The 17223-nt window shown below is 45.6% G+C and overlaps 1 protein-coding gene across 6 annotated transcripts in view; it reads left to right on the top strand.

Annotated features, from left to right (window-relative positions):
• The window catches only part of LOC115149194 (abl interactor 1), a 120175-nt gene that overhangs the window by 95515 nt on the left and 7437 nt on the right, over positions 1-17223 (top strand). For 4 of the 6 annotated variants that reach the window (XM_029691828.1, XM_029691844.1, XM_029691835.1 and 1 more), the window contains one exon: positions 12481-12729. The exons of the other annotated variants lie outside the window; for them this stretch is intronic. In XM_029691828.1, the coding sequence (XP_029547688.1) occupies positions 12481-12729 (249 nt within the window). The remainder of the gene's footprint in view (positions 1-12480; positions 12730-17223) is intronic. 6 annotated transcript variants of the gene reach the window in all.

The raw sequence follows: 17223 nt of genomic DNA, 5'->3' as shown, positions 1-17223 counted from the left end.
GTTTACCTACTGCCTCAGACCCCTCGTAGAACAGCTAACTGGGTTTACCTACTGCCTCAGACCCCTCGTAGAACAGCTAACTGGGTTTACCTACTGCCTCAGACCCCTCGTAGAACAGCTAACTGGCGTTTACCTACTGCCTCAGACCCCTCGTAGAACAGCTAACTGGTTTTACCTACTGCCTCAGACCCCTCGTAGAACAGCTAACTGGTGTTTACCTACTGCCTCAGACCCCTCGTAGAACAGCTAACTGGGGGTTTACCTACTGCCTCAGACCCCTCGTAGAACAGCTAACTGGGTTTACCTACTGCCTCAGACCCCTCGTAGAACAGCTAACTGGGTTTACCTACTGCCTCAGACCCCTCGTAGAACAGCTAACTGGGTTTACCTACTGCCTCAGACCCCTCGTAGAACAGCTAACTGGGTTTACCTACTGCCTCAGACCCCTCATAGATCAGCTAACTCGGTTTACCTACTGCCTCAGACCCCTCGTAGATCAGCTAACTGGGTTTACGTACTGCCTCAGACCCCTCGTAGAACAGCTAACTGGGTTTACCTACTGCCTCAGAACCCTCGTAGAACAGCTAACTGGGTTTACCTACTGCCTCAGACCCCTCGTAGAACAGCTAACGGGGTTTACCTACTGCCTCAGACCCCTCGTAGAACAGCTAACTGGGTTTACCTACTGCCTCAGACCCCTCGTAGAACAGCTAACTGGGGGTTTACCTACTGCCTCAGACCCCTCGTAGAACAGCTAACTGGGGGTTTACCTACTGCCTCAGACCCTCGTAGAACAGCTAACTGGGTTACCTACTGCCTCAGACCCCTCGTAGAACAGCTAACTGGGGGTTTACCTACTGCCTCAGACCCCTCGTAGAACAGCTAACTGGGTTTACCTACTGCCTCAGACCCCTCGTAGAACAGCTAACTGGGGGTTTACCTACTGCCTCAGACCCCTCGTAGAACAGCTAACTGGGGGTTTACCTACTGCCTCAGACCCCTCGTAGAACAGCTAACTGGGTTTACCTACTGCCTCAGACCCCTCGTAGAACAGCTAACTGGGGTTTACCTACTGCCTCAGACCCCTCGTAGAACAGCTAACTGGGTTTACCTACTGCCTCAGACCCCTCGTAGAACAGCTAACTGGGTTTACCTACTGCCTCAGACCCCTCGTAGAACAGCTAACTGGGTTTACCTACTGCCTCAGACCCCTCGTAGAACAGCTAACTGGGTTTACCTACTGCCTCAGACCCCTCGTAGAACAGCTAACTGGGTTTACCTACTGCCTCAGACCCCTCGTAGAACAGCTAACTGGGTTTACCTACTGCCTCAGACCCCTCGTAGAACAGCTAACTTGGTTTACCTACTGCCTCAGACCCCTCGTAGAACAGCTAACTGGGTTTACCTACTGCCTCAGACCCCTCGTAGAACAGCTAACTGGGTTTACCTACTGCCTCAGACCCCTCGTAGAACAGCTAACTGGGTTTACCTACTGCCTCAGACCCCTCGTAGAACAGCTAACTGGTGTTTACCTACTGCCTCAGACCCCTCGTAGAACAGCTAACTGGGTTTACCTACTGCCTCAGACCCCTCGTAGAACAGCTAACTGGTGTTTACCTACTGCCTCAGACCCCTCGTAGAACAGCTAACTGGGTTTACCTACTGCCTCAGACCCCTCATAGAACAGCTAACTGGGTTTACCTACTGCCTCAGACCCCTCGTAGAACAGCTAACTGGGTTTACCTACTGCCTCAGACCCCTCGTAGAACAGCTAACTGGGTTTACCTACTGCCTCAGACCCCTCGTAGAACAGCTAACTGGGTTTACCTACTGCCTCAGACCCCTCGTAGAACAGCTAACTGGGTTTACCTACTGCCTCAGACCCCTCGTAGATCAGCTAACTGGTGTTTACCTACTGCCTCAGACCCCTCGTAGAACAGCTAACTGGGTCGTAAGATGTTTTTTTTTGCCCTTCCGCGTTACTTTATACACAGAAGATCTCTGCTTAACATAGAATCAAGATGTTTATCTGTCTCTTTGTGACCGCTGTTAATCAAATCAAAATCAAATGTATTTATATAGCCCTTCGTATATCAGCTGAAATCTCAAAGTGCTGTACAGAAACCCAGCCTAAAACCCCAAACAGCAAGCAATGCATGTGAAAGAGGCACGGTGGCTAGGAAAAACTCCCTAGGAAAAACTCCCTAGAAAGGCCAAAAACCTAGGAAGAAACCTAGAGAGGAACCAGGCTATGAGGGGTGGCCAGTCCTCTTCTGGCTGTGCCGGGTGGATATTATAACAGAACATGGTCAAGATGTTAAAATGTTCATAAATGACCAGCATGGTCAAATAATAATAATCATTGTAGTTGTCGAGGGTGCAACAAGCACGTCCGGTGAACAGGTCAGGGTTCCGTAGCCGCAGGCAGAACAGTTGAAACTGGAGCAGCAGCATGGCCAGGTGGACTGGGGACAGCAAGGAGTCATCATGCCAGGTAGTCCCGAGGCATGGTCCTAGGGCTCAGGTCCTCCGAGAGAAAGAAAGAAAGAGAGAAAGAGAGAATTAGAGAGAGCATATTTAAATTCACACAGGACACCGGATAAGACAAGAGAATACTCCAGATGTAACAGACTGACCCTAGCCCCCCGGCACATAAACTACTGCAGCATAAATACTGGAGGCTGAGACAGGAGGGATCAGAAGACACTGTGGCCCCATCCGATGATACCCCCGGACAGGGCCAAACAGGCAGGATATAACCCCACCCACTTTGCCAAAGCACAGCCCCCACACCACTAGAGGGATATCTACAACCACCAACTTACCGTCCGAAGACAAGGCCGAGTATAGCCCACAAAGATGTCCGCCATGGCACAACCCAAGGGGGGCCGCCAACCCAGACAGGAAGACCACGTCAGTGACTCAACCCACTCAAGTGACGCACCCCTCCCATGGACGGCATGGAAGAACACCAGTAAGTCAGTGACTCAGCCCCTGTAACAGGGTTAGAGGCAGAGAATCCCAGTGGAAAGAGGGGAACCGGCAAGGCAGAGACAGCAAGGGCGGTTCGTTGCTCCAACCTTTCCGTTCACCTTCACACTCCTGGGCCAGACTACACTTAATCATAGGACCTACTGAAGAGATAAGTCTTCAGTAAAGACTTAAAGGTTGAGACTGAGTCTGCGTCTCTCACATGGGTAGGCAGACTATTCCATAAAAATGGAGCTCTATAGGAGAAAGCCCTACCTCCAGCCGTTTGCTTAGAAATTCTAGGGACAATTAGGAATAACTCTGGAATGAAGTCGACTACAAATACAAAGTTGCCAATGTCTTTGTTGCAAACATGCATAGGGTAAAAAGATGCTTCAAATTATAACCGAGATGATTGTATTAAAATATAAATACAATATAGGTTTTATATATAATATATATATATATGTACAGTACCAGTCAAAAGTTTTAGAACACCTACTCATTCAAGGGTTTTTCTTTATTTTGACTATTTTCTGCATTATAGAATAATAGTGAAGACGTCAAAACTATGAAATAACACATATGGAATCATTTAGTAACCAAAAAAGTGTTAAACAAATCCAAATATAGTAGCCACCCTTTGCATTGATGACAGCTTTGCACACTCTGGTTTTATTTATAATAAATAATGTAGAAAATAGTACAAATAAAGAAAAACCCTTGAATGAGTAGGTGTGTCCACACTTTTGACTGGTACTGTATGGTATTGGTATGGTACTGGTATGGTGCTGTACAGTACCAGTCAAAAGTTTGGTGTCTGAGGCAGTAGGTAAACCCATAGATATATATATATCTTTGTTTCTCTCTCTCTCTCACTCTCTCTCTCTTTGTTTCTCTCTCTCTCTCTCTTTGTCTCTCTCTTTGTCTCTCTCTTTGTCTCTCTCTGTCTCTGTGTGTGTGTGTGTGTGTGTGTGTGTGTGTGTGTGTGTGTGTGTGTGTGTGTGTGTGTGTGTGTGTGTGTGTGTGTGTGTGTGTGTGTGTGTGTGTGTGTGTGTGTGTGTGTGTGTGTGTGTGTGTGTGTGTGTGTGTGTGTAAATATGCCTTCCAGTGCTAGGACCGGTCTATGGTGAACAGGGAGTTTAGAAGTGTGAGGTGAGGGGTCCTTTCGGCCTGTTAAGGTAGAGAGAGAAAAAGGAGACCTGGATATTAGTGACAGGATGTCAGGCCAGCAAGACTAAAGCTGCCTGTCTGTGAGCCTGTCACCATGGTAACGCCTGTAAAGACCTGGATATTAGTGACAGGATGTCAGGCCAGCAAGACTAAAGCTGCCTGTCTGTGGGCCTGTCACCATGGTAACGCCTGTAAAGACCTGGATATTAGTGACAGGATGTCAGGCCAGCAAGACTAAAGCTGCCTGTCTGTGGGCCTGTCACCATGGTAACGCCTGTAAAGACCTGGATATTAGTGACAGGATGTCAGGCCAGCAAGACTAAAGCTGCCTGTCTGTGAGCCTGTCACCATGGTAACGCCTGTAAAGACCTGGATATTAGTGACAGGATGTCAGGCCAGCAAGACTAAAGCTGCCTGTCTGTGGGCCTGTCACCATGGTAACGCCTGTAAAGACCTGGTTATTAGTGACAGGATGTCAGGCCAGCAAGACTAAAGCTGCCTGTCTGTGAGCCTGTCACCATGGTAACGCCTGTAAAGACCTGGATATTAGTGACAGGATGTTAGGCCAGCAAGACTAAAGCTGCCTGTCTGTGGGCCTGTCACCATGGTAAAGCCTGTAAAGACCTGGATATTAGTGACAGGATGTCAGGCCAGCAAGACTAAAGCTGCCTGTCTGTGGGCCTGTCACCATGGTAACACCTGTAAAGACCTGGATATTAGTGACAGGATGTCAGGCCAGCAAGACTAAAGCTGCCTGTCTGTGGGCCTGTCACCATGGTAACGCCTGTAAAGACCCGGATATTAGTGACAGGATGTCAGGCCAGCAAGACTAAAGCTGCCTGTCTGTGAGCCTGTCACCATGGTAACGCCTGTAAAGACCCGGATATTAGTGGCAGGATGTCAGGCCAGCAAGACTAAAGCTGCCTGTCTGTGAGCCTGTCACCATGGTAACGCCTGTAAAGACCCGGATATTAGTGACAGGATGTCAGGCCAGCAAGACTAAAGCTGCCTGTCTGTGAGCCTGTCACCATGGTAACGCCTGTAAAGACCCGGTTATTAGTGACAGGATGTCAGGCCAGCAAGACTAAAGCTGCCTGTCTGTGGGCCTGTCACCATGGTAACGCCTGTAAAGACCTGGATATTAGTGACAGGATGTCAGGCCAGCAAGACTAAAGCTGCCTGTCTGTGAGCCTGTCACCATGGTAACGCCTGTAAAGACCTGGATATTAGTGACAGGATGTTAGGCCAGCAAGACTAAAGCTGCCTGTCTGTGGGCCTGTCACCATGGTAAAGCCTGTAAAGACCTGGATATTAGTGACAGGATGTCAGGCCAGCAAGACTAAAGCTGCCTGTCTGTGGGCCTGTCACCATGGTAACGCCTGTAAAGACCTGGATATTAGTGACAGGATGTCAGGCCAGCAAGACTAAAGCTGCCTGTCTGTGGGCCTGTCACCATGGTAACGCCTGTAAAGACCCGGATATTAGTGACAGGATGTCAGGCCAGCAAGACTAAAGCTGCCTGTCTGTGAGCCTGTCACCATGGTAACGCCTGTAAAGACCCGGATATTAGTGGCAGGATGTCAGGCCAGCAAGACTAAAGCTGCCTGTCTGTGAGCCTGTCACCATGGTAACGCCTGTAAAGACCCGGATATTAGTGACAGGATGTCAGGCCAGCAAGACTAAAGCTGCCTGTCTGTGAGCCTGTCACCATGGTAACGCCTGTAAAGACCCGGTTATTAGTGACAGGATGTCAGGCCAGCAAGACTAAAGCTGCCTGTCTGTGAGCCTGTCACCATGGTAACGCCTGTAAAGACCTGGATATTAGTGACAGGATGTCAGGCCAGCAAGACTAAAGCTGCCTGTCTGTGAGCCTGTCACCATGGTAACACCTGTAAAGACCTGGATATTAGTGACAGGATGTCAGGCCAGCAAGACTAAAGCTGCCTGTCTGTGGGCCTGTCACCATGGTAACGCCTGTAAAGACCTGGTTATTAGTGACAGGATGTCAGGCCAGCAAGACTAAAGCTGCCTGTCTGTGAGCCTGTCACCATGGTAACGCCTGTAAAGACCTGGATATTAGTGACAGGATGTCAGGCCAGCAAGACTTAAGCTGCCTGTCTGTGGGCCTGTCACCATGGTAACGCCTGTAAAGACCTGGTTATTAGTGACAGGATGTCAGGCCAGCAAGACTAAAGCTGCCTGTCTGTGAGCCTGTCACCATGGTAACGCCTTTAAAGACCCGGTTATTAGTGACAGGATGTCAGGCCAGCAAGACTAAAGCTGCCTGTCTGTGAGCCTGTCACCATGGTAATGCCTGTAAAGACCTGGATATTAGTGACAGGATGTCAGACCAGCAAGACTAAAGCTGCCTGTCTGAGATCCTATCACCATGGTAACGCTCAAGCCAGACTGTATAGCCGCCAGTGGTGGGTTTACGTCTAACCTTCTCTTTCTTCCAAAGGGGTTGTTTAAGGAAACGTTCACGTGTTAATTCTATGTATGTAACAGTGTTGCCAACCAGGGGTTCTGGTGCTCAATCTACATCCAGGTTATGTCCCAAACAGCACCCTATTCCCTACATAGTGCACTTCTTTTGACCAGGGCCCATAGGGTTTGCTCCAAAGTAGTGTACTATGAATAGAATAGGGTGCCATTTGGAACACAGCCCAGACAGTACCCTGAAGAAGTCTCTTCTCTTCTGGCTGTAGGACCTGCCAGTACTCATGTTAAAATTAAATCTCTAATTAAATGGCCTGTTCTCTTCTGGCTATCTGTGAGCCTGTCACCATGGTAACAGCACCAGTGTCTGTGAGCCTGTCACCATAGTAACAGCTCCAGTGTCTTAGCCTGTCACCATGGTAACAGCTCCAGTCTGTGAGCTTGTCACCATGGTAACAGCTCCAGTGTCTGTGAGCCTGTCGTCGTGGTAACAGCTCCAGTGCCTGTGAGCCTGTCACCATGGTAACAGCTCCAGTGTCTATGAGCCTGTCACCATAGTAACAGCTCCAGTGTCTTAGCCTGTCACCATGGTAACAGCTCCAGTCTGTGAGCTTGTCACCATGGTAACAGCTCCAGTGTCTGTGAGCCTGTCGTCGTGGTAACAGCTCCAGTGCCTGTGAGCCTGTCACCATGGTAACAGCTCCAGTGTCTATGAGCCTGTCACCATAGTAACAGCTCCAGTGTCTTAGCCTGTCACCATGGTAACAGCTCCAGTCTGTGAGCTTGTCACCATGGTAACAGCTCCAGTGTCTGTGAGCCTGTCGTCGTGGTAACAGCTCCAGTGTCTGTGAGCCTGTCACCATGGTAACAGCTCCAGTGTCTATGAGCCTGTCACCGTGGTAACAGCTCCAGTGTCTGTGAGCCTGTCACCGTGGTAACAGCTCCAGTGTCTGTGAGCCTGTCACCGTGGTAACAGCTCCAGTGTCTGTGAGCCTGTCGTCGTGGAAACAGCTCCAGTGTCTGTGAGCCTGTCACCATGGTAACAGCTCCAGTGTCTATGAGCCTGTCACCGTGGTAACAGCTCCAGTGTCTGTGAGCCTGTCACCATGGTAACAGCTCCAGTGCCGACCCCTAGTTCCTTCTTTTTTGTTTTGATTTGACAAAGTTCCAAATTACCACAAAGATAGATTTGCACATCTTCCCAATGCCAGTTCCACTACCCTTTGATAAGAGAACAGGTGCTTGTCAAGAAATGACCAGCTGCATTGTGTGTAATGTGCTAGAGAACATTATGTATGTGGTTGATTTGACTCAATGTCTCTGGACATAGTATGAAATCAGTTACATCAGCTTCCATCTGTTCCGTCTTAAGAATCATATTGGGGTTGTGTGTGTCTATGGTTCGTGTTTATTTTCCCACTGCATGGCTTCAAATCAGTATGTCAAGGGTTTCATTTGATTGACTGTCATAGCTTTGAAGTACAGGGGCTGTATGTTTTCAAGCGTCTCAGCAGTCACAGTGCTGACCTCAGATCAGTTTAGCCGTCTCAGATCAATAATGAATTAGATTATATGGAGAGAAGGGACCTGATCTCAGATCAGTTTAGCCGTCTCAGATCAATAATGAATTAGATCATATGGAGAGAAGGGACCTGATCTCAGATCAGTTTAGCCGTCTCAGATCAATAATGAATTAGATCATATGGAGAGAAGGGACCTGATCTCAGATCAGTTTAGCCGTCTCAGATCAATAATGAATTAGATTATATGGAGAGAAGGGACCTGATCTCAGATCAGTTTAGCCGTCTCAGATCAATAATGAATTAGATCATATGGAGAGAAGGGACCTGATCTCAGATCAGTTTAGCCGTCTCAGATCAATAATGAATTAGATTATATGGACAGAAGGGACCTGATCTCAGATCAGTTTAGCCGTCTCAGATCAATAATGAATTAGATTATATGGAGAGAAGGGACCTGATCTCAGATCAGTTTAGCCGTCTCAGATCAATAATGAATTAGATCATATGGAGAGAAGGGACCTGATCTCAGATCAGTTTAGCCGTCTCAGATCAATAATGAATTAGATTATATGGAGAGAAGGGACCTGATCTCTAGGATCAGCACTTTTACTCTGAGATGCTTTGTGAATATGGGCCCTGGTCTTCATGTATGACTGTATGGGTTTCTGGATGTTCTATCAATGTTGCAGATGCATTGTGTCTTATGTTGTAACGTGGCTGTCACAGTATTATGACAGGTCGTGACAACCGACATATCAATATATGACATCCCCTGCGATGACCCTGGTATAACCCTGTGCTATCGTTCAAGATGGCCGCTACAAAACAAATAAAAAAATACCACAAATGAAGAAAGAAACATATTTTTTTTTTCCCGCAGCTTATAAATCAAAAACATCAGTAGAATTGTGGGGTCCGTACTTACAAACTATTGCTTACGCCTCAGTTGAAAAACCATTTGGAACAAATATACTAGCTGTTAGCTTTTCCCATTAGAAAACATGTAATAACTAGCCGACTTGCTACCAGGAGTCACCGGTGGTTTGTTATCTGGTCAGAACCGGTAGAGATGAAGGATCAGGACGTTCTGGAGATGTTTTAACTGTTTGTTGAATCCTCTGTTCCCCCGAGTCTGAACTTGTTCCGGTTCGATCCATGATTATCTGAGAGAAGAGCTTCTCCAGAGAGCTACCGTTATCTGACCCAGTAAACAGGACATGCCCAAATGTAGGAAAACATATTCTACACACGCAAACACGTACACCCACTGTCATATTTACCACACACACACACACACACACACACACACACACACACACACACACACACACACACACACACACACACACACACACACACACACACACACACACACACACACACACACACACACACACACACACACACACACACACACACACACACACACTCTCTCTCCCTCATTCAAATACTTCCTCATACCGTAGTAATACATCTACTTGTGTGTCTGGGCACAACAGTTTGCTAAGAGCTGGCTGCAAGCTTATAGGTCTGTTGTTAGACCCAGTAAAGGCTGCTTTACCACTCATGGGTAGTGGAATTACTTTGGCTTCCTTCCAGGTCAAAGACTTTCCTCTAGGCTCAGCTTAAAGATATGACAGATTGGAGTGGCTATAGAGTCAGCTACAGTACCATCCTCAGTAGCTTTCCATCTAAGTTGTCAATGCCAGGAGGTTTGTCATTATTGATCGACAACAATAATTTTCCCACCATGACCACACTAACTTTACAAAATTCAACAGTGCAATGCTTTTCTTTCATTATTTGGTTTTTTTTTATACATGAATACAATTACTCACTGTTCGTTGTTGCCATTTCCTGCCTAAGTTTGTCCGTTTTACCAATGAAATAATCATACAAATAATTGGCAACATCAAATGGTTTTGTGATGAATGAGCCATCTGATCTGATGACAGATGGAGTTAAATTTGTCGTTCTGCCCATAATTAAATTTAAAGTACTCCAACGTTTTATTCCATCATTCTTTATATCTTTGATCTTGGCTTCATAATACAGTTTCTTCTTCTTTTTGTTGAGTTTATTCACATAATTTGCATTATATTAGCCAGTCAGATGTGCAGCCAGACTTATTAGCCACTCCTTTTGCCCCGTCTCTTTCAACCATACCGTTTTTCAATTCCTCATCAATCCATGAAGCCTTAACAGTTCTAACAGTCAGTTTCTTAACAGGTGCATGTTTATCAATAATTGGAAGAAGCAATTTAATAAATTCATCAAGTGGAGCGTCTGGATGCTCCTCATTAATCACATCAGACCAACAAATATGTTTAACATCGTCCACATAAGAGTCACAGCAAAATGTTTTGTGTGATCTCATACACTATTTTAGGCCCAGCTGTTGGAACTTTGGCTTTCTTGGATATAGCCACTATATTGAGATCACTGCATCCAATGGGTACAGATACAGCTTTAGAACAAAGTTCTATGGTATTAGTAAAAATATGATCAATACATGTGGATGATCTTGTTCCTGTAGTGTTTGTAAACACCCTGGTAGGTTGATTAATAACCTGAACCAGATTACAGGCACTGGTTACAGTTAGAAGCTTCCTCTTGAGTGGACAGCTTAATGAAAACCAGTCAATATTCAGGTCCCCAAGAAGTCTGTTTACATCACATACGCCATCAAGCATTTTACACATATTATTTAGATACTGACTGTTAGCACTTGGTGACCTATAGCAACACCCCAAAGGAAAAGGCTTTAGATGTGCCAAGTGAACCTGCAACCACAACACTTCAATAATATGAGGGTGGCAGTGTAGCCTAGTGGTTAGAGCATTGGCCTAGTAACCGAAAGGTTGCAAGTTTGAATCCCTGAGCTGACAAGATACAAATCTGTTGTTCTGCCCCTGAACAAGGCAGTTAACCCACTGTTCCTAGGCTGTCATTGAAAATAAGAATTTGTTCTTAACTAACTTGCCTAGTTAAATAAAGGTAAAAAAAACACTTGACATAAGATCTTCTCTAAGCATTACAGAGATATGGCTCTGAATATATACAGCACCACATCCCCCATAAGCATTTATGTCTCTAACTACAGATGTTATATCCTTCTATTGCTACTGATGTATCATCAAATTAATTATCTAAGTGAGTCTCAGAAATGGCTAATATATGTGTTATTTGATGTTATTAAGTTATTGATTTCATGAACCTTATTTCTAAGGCTACATATATTAATATAGGCTATTTTCAGCCATTTCCTGGGTAGCTTATCAGAGATAGACATAATACTGAAAAGAGCAGACAAAGCAAGAGAAAAAATATATACATTCAGCAGTCCATTAATCAATTGGTATGTGTGTGCGGTGGGGTTGAAACTACAAACCCATAGACTTGGCTCTCTCATCCCTTCCAGAATTCTGGGAGGGAGGGTGGACAATGAGCCTGTCGTAGCAGATGTTGTATTGATCCCTCAGTCCGTGTGGAGTGGTAGAAAGACCCAGAAGTAGTTGAAGGAGCTGTCCCCTTTTAACTGTCTCCTTCTGTCCTTAAATCATGTGTCTATTCTCCCCTGCATTGCATCCACCAATGCCTGCATGCCACGTCATCGACTGCAGTCGGGGTTCAGATGGATGTATGATATGGTTTGCTGATATGTTAAATACCTATCCAGGCGTTGTAAGATCTGGCATACGTCTGCAATGTGGTCAGGAAGGAACTCCACCTATGACTTGGTGTGTGTCTCCATCAGGAAGGAACTCCACCTATGACTTGGTGTGTGTCTCCATCAGGAAGGAACTCCACCTATGACTTGGTGTGTGTCTCCATCAGGAAGGAACTCCACCTATGACTTGGTGTGTGTCTCCATCAGGAAGGAACTCCACCTATGACTTGGTGTGTGTCTCCATCAGGAAGGAACTCCACCTATGACTTGGTGTGTGTCTCCATCAGGAAGGAACTCCACCTATGACTTGGTGTGTGTCTCCATCAGGATTGTGTGTGGTGATTCCCCTCCCCTCTCCTCCTCTCCTCCTCTCCTCCTCTCCTCCTCTGTGATTGGTCTTAATGCTGGTGGGTCAGTTCCTTTGAGTATCCAGTGAATGCTCTGCAAATCTTAAGTCTACTCTGTAATTGGGTGTCACTGATTAATTTTCTGGGTTCTCTCTCTCTCTCTCTCTCTTTGTCTCTTTCTGTCTCTCTCTCTTTCTTTCCCTTTGTCTTTTCTTTTCTCTGTCCCACTCCCAATCTCTCTGCCTCTCTCTCTGCCTCTCTCTCTGCCTCTCTCTCTGCCTCTCTCTCTGTCTCTGCCTCTCCCTCCCTTCCTCTATCTGTTTCTCTGTCTCTCTTTCTGTGGGTGTTTCTACTCTAGCGGTGGCTCCCGGGCCTGGTCTTGGCCCCATCCCCATGTCCCAGTTTGGCACCATCTCGCGGCAGATCTCACGGCACAACTCTACCACTTCCTCGGTCTCCATGGTTTCGGCCACGGGCACCTACCGCCGGGCACCGTCCGTCACCTCCCAGTACTCCCTGCAGCAGCAGCAGGCCCTACAGCTACAGCAGCAGCAGATACAGCAGCCGTACATTAACGGGGGAACCCCAACCTACCCCCAGAACTCAAGTAAGACACATGTGCCCCCCACCAACACCCCTCTATTAGACTGGGGATGGATAGATAGATAGATAGATAGATAGATAGATAGATAGATAGATAGATAGATAGATAGATAGATACTAGATAGATAGATAGATAGATAGATAGATAGATAGATAGATAGATAGATAGATAGATAGATAGATAGATAGATAGATAGATAGATAGATAGATAGATAGATAGATAGATAGATAGATAGATAGATAGATAGATAGATAGATAGATAGATAGATAGATAGATAGATAGATAGATAGATAGATAGATAGATAGATAGATAGATAGATAGATAGATAGATAGATAGATAGATAGATAGATAGATAGATAGATAGATAGATAGATAGATAGATAGATACTAGATAGATAGATAGATAGATAGATAGATAGATAGATAGATAGATAGATAGATAGATACTAGATAGATAGATAGATAGATAGATACTAGATAGATAGATAGATAGATAGATAGATAGATACTAGATAGATAGATAGATAGATAGATAGATAGATAGATAGATAGATAGATAGATAGATACTAGATAGATAGATAGATAGATAGATACTAGATAGATAGATAGATAGATAGATAGATACTAGATAGATACTAGATAGATACTAGATAGATAGATAGATAGATAGATAGATAGATAGATAGATAGATAGATAGATAGATAGATAGATAGATAGATAGATAGATAGATAGATAGATAGATAGATAGATAGATAGATAGATAGATAGATAGATAGATAGATAGATAGATAGATAGATAGATAGATTCCCCCTCAAGGGAACGGCACTTCCCTCGTCTTTACTAGCACATGGGAGCTACACTATGCACTACTTTCCCTATGGACCCAGGTCAAAAGTAGTGCACTACATAGGGAATAGGGTGCCATTTGTGAAGCAGACAGTCTGCAACTCTCACTGGTTGGCCCAGAAGCTAATTACTTCACTGTCACTCAAATCAAATTGTATTTGTCACATGCGCCGAATACAACAGGTGTAGACCTTACTTACAAGCCCTTAACCAACAATGCTTTAACAAGTTTTAAGAAGAATAAGTGTTAAGTAAAAAAAAGTAAACTAAAAAATGTAAATTACAAATAATGAAACAGCAGCAGTCACTATATCAGTTTGTCAGCTTGTACATGTGCACTTAGAGGAAATAACCATGGAAACGGACTGATTTCAGTGTCGTCCAGGTTCTAATCTATGATTGGCTTTGCAGGTTAGAGTTTGTAGTCAGATGCCTGTGGCGGCGACACAGTCGTTTCATCCTCAAGGTCAAGGGTGGTTTCTTCAAAGCAGTAGGACTGACTTCTCTCCTGTCAAAGTGCCTGTTAAGGCATTTCTCCTCCTTGGTGAACGTCTTGTACATTGATGTAGAATATATTCTAGCCTTTTGGGTTCTCCAGCTGGTACATTCAATATGCCTCTGTTGAAGTACGATCTGAGGTTTTGTTAAATCACAATTTATTAGTGTTTTCACAACCTCTTTAAAGTGGTTGATTTCCCTCTCGCTTCTCTCCCTGTTCCCTCAAATGTACTAGCCAGCCCCCCAAGAAGGTGACCCCAGCTCAAGGTGTCCCCTAACTTCAGCACAGTGTTTATTTTTAGTCCTCTGTCCTGTACCTTTCCACTAAAAGTCTTGTGGGAACACAGACACAGGCAGTCCCGGTGATGTGCAGGCGGACTGAACTCAATAACCTCATCAAGTCAAAATGGGAAGAAAAAAAATGTTTTTAAAAGAAGATTGAGAATAAAATGTGATGAAGTCAAACTGTCGGCAGCCACCTGTTCCGTTTTGAATTGAGATTCGCCTCAGCTCTCCCCTCTCCCCCCTCCCCCCTCGCCTCTCCCCTCTCGCCTCCCCCCTCTCCTCTCCTCTCCCCTCTCCCCTCCCCTCTCCCCCCTCGCCCCTCCCCCCTCTCCTCTCCTCTCCCCCCTCTCCCCCCTCTCCTCTCCTCTCCCCCCTCTCCCCCCTCTCCTCTCTCCCCTCTCCCCTCTCACTGTGAAAGACCGGCTGGCATTTAAATCTTACTGTCACAATGTTAACAGGCATCACCATCTGCAGAGGGTCGTCATTGAATGTTAAGATCCATCAGCACTAAGAGGACACTGTCTTGTGTCCCAAATGGCACCCTTATTCCCTATAGAGCTCTGTCTAAAGCAGTGCACTATAAAGGGAATAGGGTACCATTTGAGATGCACACACAGAATGGAGGAGGAGGAAGCTTCTCTCATGAGCCAGAACCCTCGTCCCCCCCTACATCATTTATAACTGTAGCCGTTATTAAATACATTCTTCTTCTTGTCGTCGTGTCTAGTCCCAGTTCTACACCACACGCTGTAGACGCTGTAGACGCTGGAGACGTAGAGGCGCTGTAGACGCTAGAGACGCTGTAGACGCTGTAGACGCTGTAGACGCTAGAGACGCTGGAGACGCTGGAGACGCTAGAGACGCTGTAGACGCTAGAGACGCTGTAGACGCTGGAGACGCTGTAGACGCTAGAGACGCTGTAGACGCTAGAGACGCTGTAGACGCTAGAGACGTAGAGGCGCTGTAGACGCTGGAGACGCTGGAGACGTAGAGGCGCTGTAGACGCTAGAGACGCTGTAGACGCTGTAGACGCTGTAGACGCTAGAGACGCTGGAGACGCTGGAGACGCTAGAGACGCTGTAGACGCTAGAGACGCTGTAGACGCTGGAGACGCTGTAGACGCTAGAGACGCTGTAGACGCTAGAGACGCTGTAGACGCTGGAGACGCTATAGACGCTGGAGACGCTGTAGACGCTAGAGACGCTGTAGACGCTGTAGACGCTGGAGACGCTATAGACGCTGGAGACGCTGTAGACGCTAGAGACGCTGTAGACGCTGGAGACGCTGGAGACGTAGAGACGCTGTAGACGCTAGAGACGCTGTAGACGCTGGAGACGCTGGAGACGCTGTAGACGCTGGAGACGCTGGAGACGCTAGAGACGCTATAGACGCTGGAGACGCTGGAGACGCTGGAGACGTAGAGGCCTGGAACTTTCAGATGATTCTTTTTCTACTCTCCTTTTGTAGTGACGTCATGAACCCGTGGCTGTTCCACAATACGACTTTCTGCAGCTGCTAATGAGCCACTTATCCAAGCATATATAACGGCACGGCGTGCTTCCTTCAGTAAAGATCGTGATTTAGACATGGGGTTGACCTCGAGCCTATAGATTAACAGACATTTTGAAACTGCAATAACAGTAGCCTTTCTGGGGTGGAATTTGAAAAGATTAAATATTGGCGCCTATCTTATCTCTTCATGTAAAAAAAATATATATATATATGTCATATCCTTATTTAATTTCAGACAGAAACATCAAGCCATCTATGATTGTTAGACAAAATATGCATTTAGACATCAGTGTGGACAACTGCAACATTGCTACCGTAGCTAGAGTGACCCCTGCTGTGATGAGTCACTTGTCCCTGACCCTTGACCCTGACCTCTCTAAGGTCAACAGTTTATTTTAAAATGGTGGCACCATAGAAATAGAGTCTGTAGAACGGGCCTCCCCATTTAAGTCAGTGATGACATACTGGGTGGACCGGCAGCCGCTGTGAGCGTATCCATGAGTCGACCAGTCAAATTGCCAGGATTAGAGGTTCGAAGGCCTTATCGATTATATTTCTTACGGGTGGCACTCTTCACGACACGGTTTGTGAACGTAACTCGGTTCATTGAGAGCCAGGGGGGACGCTACAATCATCTCATTCAGATTAGGAGCAGGAACTGGCAACGTGACAACAATCAAACCTAATCTCTTTATAATCCCTCAGTCTGTACAACATTCAAACCTATTCTCTTTATAATCCCTCAGTCTGTACAACAACCAAAACTATTATCTTTATAATCCCTGTCTGTACAACAATCAAACCTAATCTCTTTATAATCCCTCAGTCTGTACAACAATCAAACCTAATCTCTTTATAATCCCTCAGTCTGTACAACAATCAAACCTATTCTCTTTATAATCCCTCAGTCTGTACAACAACCAAAACTATTATCTTTATAATCCCTGTCTGTACAACAATCAAACCTAATCTCTTTATAATCCCTCAGTCTGTACAACAATCAAACCTAATCTCTTTATAATCCCTCAGTCTGTACAACAATCAAACCTAATCTCTTTATAATCCCTCAGTCTGTACAACAATCAAACCTAATCTCTTTATAATCCCTCAGTCTGTACAACAACCAAATACCTTGGGAAACCTGGCCTCAGTCTCTGGCCTTGCTGTTTCCTATGGACTTGGGGTTCTCTGTTTCCTATTGACTTGGGTTGGGTTAGGGTACTGTTTCCTGTTGACATGGGTTGGGGTAATATTTTCATCTATTGTTGGTGACTGATATCTGTTCCTGTTTGTCTCGTCCTTCTCTCTGTCCTCTCTGTCTACTTTATATCCTTGATTTCTCTCTTTC

This window comes from Salmo trutta, chromosome 2, assembly GCF_901001165.1.
Source record: "Salmo trutta chromosome 2, fSalTru1.1, whole genome shotgun sequence".
NCBI classification, from domain to species: domain Eukaryota; kingdom Metazoa; phylum Chordata; class Actinopteri; order Salmoniformes; family Salmonidae; genus Salmo; species Salmo trutta.
Note: the sequence above shows the minus strand (reverse complement) of the source record. Positions and strands in the feature narration are given on the sequence as shown.